General features: G+C 44.9%; 1 protein-coding gene across 1 annotated transcript in view; it reads left to right on the top strand.

Annotated features, from left to right (window-relative positions):
- The window catches only part of LOC124020567 (glutamate receptor-interacting protein 1-like), a 223,206-nt gene that overhangs the window by 212,908 nt on the left and 298 nt on the right, over positions 1-10,000 (top strand). Inside the window, exon 6 of the mRNA XM_046335810.1 lies at positions 7,391-7,500. Coding sequence (XP_046191766.1) covers positions 7,391-7,500 — 110 coding nt within the window. The remainder of the gene's footprint in view (positions 1-7,390; positions 7,501-10,000) is intronic.

Genomic DNA, 10,000 nt, shown 5'->3' with positions numbered 1-10,000 from the left:
TTCATAGTCAGTGATACATTATGTTGATCTGATAGGTTCAACTGTGGCTCAGTTGGTAGAGCATGGCGCTTGTAACGCCAGGGTAGTGGGTTCGATCCCCGGGACCACCCATACGTAGAATGTATGCACACATGACTGTAAGTCGCTTTGGATAAAAGCGTCTGCTAAATGGCATATATTATTATTATTATTATTATGTTGATCTGATTGGTTCCATAGATACATTATGTTGATCTGATTGGTTCCATAGATACATTATGTTGATCTGATTGGTTCAATAGATACATTAGTCCTGTTGATGTGATTGGTTCAATAGATACATTAGTCCTGTTGATCTGATTGGTTCAATAGATACATTAGTCCTGTTGATCTGTTGATCTGATTGGTTCAATAGATACATTAGTCCTGTTGATCTGATTGGTTCAATAGATACATTAGTTCTGTTGATCTGATTGGTTCAATAGATACATTAGTCCTGTTGATCTGATTGGTTCAATAGATACATTATGTTGATCTGATTGGTTCAATAGATACATTATGTTGATCTGATTGGTTCAATATATACATTATGTTGATCTGATTGGTTCAATAGATACATTAGTCCTGTTGATCTGTTGATCTGATTGGTTCAATAGATACATTAGTCCTGTTGATCTGATTGGTTCAATAGATACATTAGTCCTGTTGATCTGATTGGTTCAATAGATACATTAGTCCTGTTGATCTGATTGGTTCAATAGATAGATACTAATCAATATAATTGGATGAGTATAGAGTCAAGCTGGATGTATACCAGATGAAACTGGAGTCCTGAAGCCCCACAATTCCTTTGTACCTTTCCAGAGCTGTTTTACACGGAGTTCAAAGCCACCTTTACCAAACACATCTCACCTCGGTGTCTTTTCCTTTCTCCCTGATGCAGAGCTTTACATGTCTCCTCCCCTGATGCAGAGCTTTACATTCAGACAGGCTGTGTAATGATGTCTCCTCTCCCAGACTGTGTAATGATGTCTCCTCCCTGATGTGTAATGAGCTCTCCTCATTCAGACAGGCTGTGTAATGATGTCTCCTCTCCCTGATGCAGAGCTTTACATTCAGACAGACTGTGTAATGATGTCTCCTCTCCCTGATGCAGAGCTTTACATTCAGACAGGCTGTGTAATGATGTCTCCTCTCCCTGATGCAGAGCTTTACATTCAGACAGGCTGTGTAATGATGTCTCCTCTCCCTGATGCAGAGCTTTACATTCAGACAGGCATTGTAATGAGACAGCTGTGTAATGATGTCTCCTCTCCCTGATGCAGAGCTTTACATTCAGACAGACTGTGTAATGATGTCTCCTCTCTGATCCTCTCCCTGTAATGATGCAGAGCTTTACATTCAGACAGGCTGTGTAATGATGTCTCCTCTCCCTGATACAGAGCTTTACATTCAGACAGGCTGTGTAATGATGTCTCCTCTCCCTGATGCAGAGCTTTACATTCAGACAGACTGTGTAATGATGTCTCCTCTCCCTGATGCAGAGCTTTACATTCAGACAGACTGTGTAATGATGTCTCCTCTCCCTGATGCAGAGCTTTACATTCAGACAGGCTGTGTAATGATGTCTCCTCTCCCTGATGCAGAGCTTTACATTCCCTGATGTCTCCTCTCCCTGATGCAGAGCTTTACATTCAGACAGACTGTGTAATGATGTCTCCTCTCCCTGTGTAATGATGTCTCCTCTCCCTGATGCAGAGCTTTACATTCAGACAGGCTGTGTAATGATGTCTCCTCTCCCTGATGCAGAGCTTTACATTCAGACAGACTGTGTAATGATGTCTCCTCTCCCTGATGCAGAGCTTTACATTCAGACAGACTGTGTAATGATGTCTCCTCTCCCTGATGCAGAGCTTTACATTCAGACAGACTGTGTAATGATGTCTCCTCTCCCTGATTCAGCTTTACATTCAGGCTGTGTAATGATGTCTCCTCTCCCTGATGCAGAGCTTTACATTCAGACAGACTGTGTAATGATGTCTCCTCTCCCTGATGCAGAGCTTTACATTCAGACAGGCTGTGTAATGATGTCTCCTCTCCCTGATGCAGAGCTTTACATTCAGACAGGCTGTGTAATGATGTCTCCTCTCCCTGATACAGAGCTTTACATTCAGACAGACTGTGTAATGATGATCAGAGCTTTACATGTCTCCTCTCCCCAGGACTGTGTAATGATGTCTCCTCTCCCTGATGCAGAGCTTTACATTCTGTGTAATGAGACAGACTGTGTAATGATGTCTCCTCTCCCAGACTGTGTAATCAGACTGTGTAATGATGTCTCCTCTCCCAGACTGTGTAATGATGTCTCCTCTCCCTGATGCAGAGCTTTACATTCAGACAGGCTGTGTAATGATGTCTCCTCTCCCTGATGCAGAGCTTTACATTCAGACAGACTGTGTAATGATGTCTCCTCTCCCTGATGCAGAGCTTTACATTCAGACAGGCTGTGTAATGATGTCTCCTCTCCCTGATGCAGAGCTTTACATTCAGACAGGCTGTGTAATGATGTCTCCTCTCCCTGATGCAGAGCTTTACATTCAGACAGGCTGTGTAAATGATGTCTCAGACCTGTGTAATGATGTCTCCCAGACTGTGTAATGATGTCTCCTCTCCCTGATGCAGAGCTTTACATTCAGACAGGCTGTGTAATGATGTCTCCTCTCCCTGATACAGAGCTTTACATTCAGACAGGCTGTGTAATGATGTCAGAGCTTTACATTCAGACAGACTGTGTAATGATGTCTCCTCTCCCTGATGCAGAGCTTTACATTCAGACAGGCTGTGTAATGATGTCTCCTCTCCCCAGACTTTAATGATGTCTCCCTCTCCCTGATGCAGAGCTTTACATTCAGACAGGCTGTGTAATGATGTCTCCTCTCCCAGACTGTGTAATGATGTCTCCTCTCCCAGACTGTGTAATGATGTCTCCTCTCCCTGATGCAGAGCTTTACATTCAGACAGGCTGTGTAATGATGTCTCCTCTCCCTGATGCAGAGCTTTACATTCAGACAGGCTGTGTAATGATGTCTCCTCTCCCTGATGCAGAGCTTTACATTCAGACAGACTGTGTAATGATGTCTCCTCTCCCTGATGCAGAGCTTTACATTCAGACAGGCTGTGTAATGATGTCTCCCTACAGAGCTCATTCAGACAGACTGTGTAATGATGTCTCCTCTCTTTCATTCAGACTGTGTAATGATGTCTCCTCTCCCAGACTGTGTAATGATGTCTCAGAGCTCTCCCAGACTGTGTAATGATGTCTCCTCTCATTCTCAGACTGTGTAATGATGTCTCCTCTCTCCCAGACTGTGTAATGATGTCTCCTCTCCCCTGTGTAATGCATGTTTCCTTCCAGACTGTGTAATGATGTCTCCTCTCTCCCAGACTGTGTAATGATGTCTCCTCTCCCAGACTGTGTAATGATGTCTCCTCTCCCAGACTGTGTAATGATGTCTCTCTCTCTCCCAGACACTGTGTAATGATGTCTCCTCTCTGCAGAGCTTTACATTCAGACAGGCTGTGTAATGATGTCTCCTCTCCCTGATGCAGAGCTTTACATTCAGACATGATGTCTCAGACTCTCCCTGATGCAGAGCTTTACATTCAGACAGACTGTGTAATGATGTCTCCTCTCCCTGATGCAGAGCTTTACATTCAGACAGGCTGTGTAATGATGTCTCCTCTCCCTGATGCAGAGCTTTACATTCAGACAGGCTGTGTAATGATGTCTCCTCTCCCAGACTGTGTAATGATGTCTCCTCTCCCTGATGCAGAGCTTTACATTCAGACAGACTGTGTAATGATGTCTCCTCTCCCAGACTGTGTAATGATGTCTCCTCTCCCAGACTGTGTAATGATGTCTCCTCTCCCTGATGCAGAGCTTTACATTCAGACAGGCTGTGTAATGATGTCTCCTCTCCCTGATGCAGAGCTTTACATTCAGACAGGCTGTGTAATGATGTCTCCTCTCCCAGACTGTGTAATGATGTCTCCTCTCCCCTGATGCAGAGCTTTACATTCAGACAGACAGTCTCCTCTCTCAGCTGTGTAATGATGTCTCCTCTCCCAGACTGTGTAATGATGTCTCCTCTCCCTGATGCAGAGCTTTACATTCAGACAGGCTGTGTAATGATGTCTCCTCTCCCTGATGCAGAGCTTTACATTCAGACAGGCTGTGTAATGATGTCTCCTCTCCCAGACTGTGTAATGATGTCTCCTCTCCCTGATGCAGAGCTTTACATTCAGACAGGCTGTGTAATGATGTCTCCTCTCCCTGATGCAGAGACATTCAGACAGACTGTAATGATGTCTCCTGCAGAGCTTTACATTCAGACTGTGTAATGATGTCTCCTCTCCAGACAGGCTGTGTAATGATGTCTCCCTGATCTCCCAGACTGTGTAATGATGTCTCCTGATCTTTACATTCAGACACTGTGTAATGATGTCTCCTCTCCTGATGCAGAGCTTTACATTCAGACTGTGTAATGATGTCTCCTCTCCCAGACTGTGTAATGATGTCTCCTCTCCTGATCTACATTCAGACAGACTGTGTAATGATGTCTCCTCTCCCAGACTGTGTAATGATGTCTCCTCTCCCAGACTGTGTAATGATGTCTCCTCTCCCCAGACTGTGTAATGATGTCTCCTCTCCCAGACTGTGTAATGATGTCTCCTCTCCCCTGATGCAGAGCTTTACATTCAGACAGACTGTGTAATGATGTCTCCTCTCTCCTCTCCCCTGATGACTGTGTAAGAGCTTTACATTCAGACAGGCTGTGTAATGATGTCTCCTCTCCCTGATGCAGAGCTTTACATTCAGACAGGCTGTGTAATGATGTCTCCCTCTCCCAGACTGTGTAATGATGTCTCCTCTCCCTGATGCAGAGCTTTACATTCAGACAGACTGTGTAATGATGTCTCCTCTCCCAGACTGTGTAATGATGTCTCCTCTCCCAGACTGTGTAATGATGTCTCCTCTCCCTGATGCAGAGCTTTACATTCAGACAGGCTGTGTAATGATGTCTCCTCTCCCTGATGCAGAGCTTTACATTCAGACAGACTGTGTAATGATGTCTCCTCTCCCTGATGCAGAGCTTTACATTCAGACAGGCTGTGTAATGATGTCTCCTCTCCCAGACTGTGTAATGATGTCTCCTCTCCCTGATGCAGAGCTTTACATTCAGACAGGCTGTGTAATGATGTCTCCTCTCCCTGATACAGAGCTTTACATTCAGACAGGCTGTGTAATGATGTCTCCTCTCCCAGACTGTGTAATGATGTCTCCTCTCCCTGATGCAGAGCTTTACATTCAGACAGGCTGTGTAATGATGTCTCCTCTCCCAGACTGTGTAATGATGTCTCCTCTCCCTGATGCAGAGCTTTACATTCAGACAGGCTGTGTAATGATGTCTCCTCTCCCAGACTGTGTAATGATGTCTCCTCTCCCTGATACAGAGCTTTACATTCAGACAGGCTGTGTAATGATGTCTCCTCTCCCTGATGCAGAGCTTTACATTCAGACAGGCTGTGTAATGATGTCTCCTCTCCCAGACTGTGTAATGATGTCTCCTCTCCCTGATGCAGAGCTTTACATTCAGACAGGCTGTGTAATGATGTCTCCTCTCCCAGACTGTGTAATGATGTCTCCTCTCTCAGACTGTGTAATGATGTCTCCTCTCCCAGACTGTGTAATGATGTCTCCTCTCCCAGACTGTGTAATGATGTCTCCTCTCTCAGACTGTGTAATGATGTCTCCTCTCTCAGACTGTGTAATGATGTCTCCTCTCCCAGACTGTGTAATGATGTCTCCTCTCCCAGACTGTGTAATGATGTCTCCTCTCCCAGACTGTGTAATGATGTCTCCTCTCCCAGACTGTGTAATGATGTCTCCTCTCCCAGACTGTGTAATGATGTCTCCTCTCCCAGACTGTGTAATGATGTCTCCTCTCCCTGATGCAGAGCTTTACATTCAGACAGACTGTGTAATGATGTCTCCTCTCCCTGATGCAGAGCTTTACATTCAGACAGGCTGTGTAATGATGTCTCCTCTCCCTGATGCAGAGCTTTACATTCAGACAGGCTGTGTAATGATGTCTCCTCTCCCAGACTGTGTAATGATGTCTCCTCTCCCTGATGCAGAGCTTTACATTCAGACAGACTGTGTAATGATGTCTCCTCTCCCAGACTGTGTAATGATGTCTCCTCTCCCAGACTGTGTAATGATGTCTCCTCTCCCAGACAGACTGTGTAATAATGTCTCCTCTCTCAGACTGTGTAATGATGTCTCCTCTCTCAGACTGTGTAATGATGTCTCCTCTCCCAGACTGTGTAATGATGTCTCCTCTCCCAGACTGTGTAATGATGTCTCCTCTCCCAGACTGTGTAATGATGTCTCCTCTCTCAGACTGTGTAATGATGTCTCCTCTCCCAGACTGTGTAATGATGTCTCCTCTCTCAGACTGTGTAATGATGTCTCCTCTCTCAGACTGTGTAATGATGTCTCCTCTCCCAGACTGTGTAATGATGTCTCCTCTCCCAGACAGACTGTGTAATGATGTCTCCTCTCCCAGACAGACTGTGTAATAATGTCTCCTCTCCCAGGCTGTGTAATGATGTCTCCTCTCCCAGACTGTGTAATGATGTCTTCTCTCCCAGACTGTGTAATGATGTCTCCTCTCTCAGACTGTGTAATGATGTCTCCTCTCCCAGACTGTGTAATGATGTCTCCTCTCCCAGACTGTGTAATGATGTCTCCTCTCCCAGACTGTGTAATGATGTCTCCTCTCCCAGACTGTGTAATGATGTCTCCTCTCCCAGACTGTGTAATGATGTCTCCTCTCCCAGACTGTGTAATGATGTCTCTTCTCCCAGACTGTGTAATGATGTCTCCTCTCTCCCAGACTGTGTAATGATGTCTCCTCTCCCAGACTGTGTAATGATGTCTCCTCTCCCAGACTGTGTAATGATGTCTCCTCTCCCAGACTGTGTAATGATGTCTCTTCTCCCAGACTGTGTAATGATGTCTCCTCTCCCAGACTGTGTAATGATGTCTCCTCTCCCAGACTGTGTAATGATGTCTCCTCTCCCAGACTGTGTAATGATGTCTCCTCTCCCAGACAGACTGTGTAATGATGTCTCCTCTCTCAGACTGTGTAATGATGTCTCCTCTCCCAGACTGTGTAATGATGTCTCCTCCCCCAGACTGTGTAATGATGTCTCCTCTCCCAGACAGACTGTGTAATGATGTCTCCTCTCTCAGACTGTGTAATGATGTCTCCTCTCCCAGACTGTGTAATGATGTAACTGTGGAGGTAGTGATGTGTTCATATAGTCTTTGCTCTTCTCTCCTCAGCTGTTCAGGGCTCTGGGCTGATGTTCAAAAGCGTTGAGGTGACTCTGCACAAAGAAGGCAGAATGTTCTCCCCAGAGACAGACGTTCGGCTTTGTCATCCGAGCTGTCACGTGTGCGTGCGTGTGTGTGCGTGTGTGTGTGCGTGTGTGTGTGTGTGTGTGTGTGTGTGTGTGTGTGTGTGTGTGTGTGTGTGTGTGTGTGTGTGTGTGTGTGTGTGTGTGTGTGTGTGTGTGTGTGTGTGTGTGTGTGTGAAGCCGTTTGACTGGGGTACGGAGGAAAGGAAAGCGATCTGAATATGACTACAGAATATGACCTTCTAGTTGACTCTATTTACCCAGTTGGAATGAAGCTTCATTAAAACGACTAGGAACAAACTTTTAGAAATGCGACCTAAATAGCTCCCTATTCCCTACACTGCTAATGTTAGGGTCCATAGGGCTCTGGTCAAAAGTAGTGCACTATATAGGGAATAGGGTTCCATAGGGCTCTGGTCAAAAGTAGTGCACTATGTAGGGAATAGGGTTCCATAGGGCTCTGGTCAAAAGTAGTGCACTATGTAGGGAATAGGGGTCCATAGGGCTCCGGTCAAAAGTAGTGCACTATGTAGGGAATAGGGTTCCATAGGGCTCTGGTCAAAAGTAGTGCACTATGTAGGGAATAGGGTTCCATAGGGCTCTGGTCAAAAGTAGTGCACTATGTAGGGAATAGGGGTCCATTTGGGAGACACACTTAGTGAGTTATCCTCGGTCTTTGAAGAGAGGGAAGTTAACTTGAAGGTCCACGCTACAGAGATGTTGCCACAGCTCATTACTCTCCGTCATCAATTCAACAAGTGAGTTTTATTGTTGTGTCTTTATCTCCTCGCAGAGAGGAACATGAATGGATGATGTTTAATCTCCCTGGAGAGAGGAACGTGAATGGATGATGTTTAATCTTTATCTCCTCGCAGAGAGGAACATGAATGGATGATGTTTAATCTTTATCTCCTCGCAGAGAGGAACATGAATGGATGATGTTTAATCTTTATCTCCTCGCAGAGAGGAACATGAATGGATGATGTTTAATCTCCCTGGAGAGAGGAACGTGAATGGATGATGTTTAATCTCCCTGGAGAGAGGAACGTGAATGGATGATGTTTAATCTTTATCTCCTCGCAGAGAGGAACATGAATGGATGATGTTTAATCTCCCTGGAGAGAGGAACGTGAATGGATGATGTTTAATCTCCCTGGAGAGAGGAACGTGAATGGATGATGTTTAATCTTTATCTCCTCGCAGAGAGGAACATGAATGGATGATGTTTAATCTTTATCTCCTCGCAGAGAGGAACATGAATGGATGATGTTTAATCTCCCTGGAGAGAGGAACGTGAATGGATGATGTTTAATCTCCCTGGAGAGAGGAACGTGAATGGATGATGTTTAATCTCCCTGGAGAGAGGAACGTGAATGGATGATGTTTAATCGCCCCGGAGAGAGGAACGTGAATGGATGATGTTTAATCTTTATCTCCTCGCAGAGAGGAACATGAATGGATGATGTTTAATCTTTATCTCCTCGCAGAGAGGAACATGAATGGATGATGTTTAATCTTTATCTCCTCGCAGAGAGGAACATGAATGGATGATGTTTAATCTTTATCTTCTCGCTGAGAGGAACGTGAATGGATGATGTTTAATCTCCCTGGAGAGAGGAACGTGAATGGATGATGCTTAATCTCCCTGGAGAGAGGAACGTGAATGGATGATGTTTAATCTTTATCTTCTCGCTGAGAGGAACGTGAATGGATGATGTTTAATCTCCCTGGAGAGAGGAACGTGAATGGATGATGCTTAATCTCCCTGGAGAGAGGAACGTGAATGGATGATGCTTAATCTCCCTGGAGAGAGGAACGTGAATGGATGATGTTTAATCTCCCTGGAGAGAGGAACGTGAATGGATGATGTTTAATCTCCCTGGAGAGAGGAACGTGAATGGATGATGTTTAATCTTTATCTCCTCGGAGAGAGGAACGTGAATGGATGATGTTTAATCTTTATCTCCTCGGAGTGAGAGGAACGTGAATGGATGATGTTTAATATTTATCTCCTCGGAGAGAGGAACGTGAATGGATGATGTTTAATCGCCCTGGAGAGAGGAACGTGAATGGATGATGTTTAATCTTTATCTCCTCGGAGAGAGAGAGGAATGTGAATGGATGATGTTTAATCTTTATCTCCTCGGAGAAAGAGGAACGTGAATGGATGATGTTTAATCTTTATCTCCTCGGAGAGAGGAATGTGAATGGATGATGTTTAATCTCCCCGGAGAGAGGAACGTGAATGGATGATGTTTAATCTTTATCCCCTCGGAGAGAGAGAGGAACGTGAATGGATGATGTTTAATCTTTATCTCCTCGGAGAAAGAGGAACGTGAATGGATGATGTTTAATCTTTATCCCCTCGGAGAGAGAGAGGAACGTGAATGGATGATGTTTAATCTTTATCTCCTCGAGAGAGGAATGTGAATGGATGATGTTTAATCTCCCCGGAGAGAGGAACGTGAATGGATGATGTTTAATCTTTATCCCCTCGGAGAGAGAGAGGAACGTGAATGGATGATGTTTAATCTTT

This window comes from Oncorhynchus gorbuscha, unplaced genomic scaffold (assembly GCF_021184085.1).
Source record: "Oncorhynchus gorbuscha isolate QuinsamMale2020 ecotype Even-year unplaced genomic scaffold, OgorEven_v1.0 Un_scaffold_856, whole genome shotgun sequence".
Lineage (NCBI taxonomy): Eukaryota > Metazoa > Chordata > Actinopteri > Salmoniformes > Salmonidae > Oncorhynchus > Oncorhynchus gorbuscha.
Note: the sequence above shows the minus strand (reverse complement) of the source record. Positions and strands in the feature narration are given on the sequence as shown.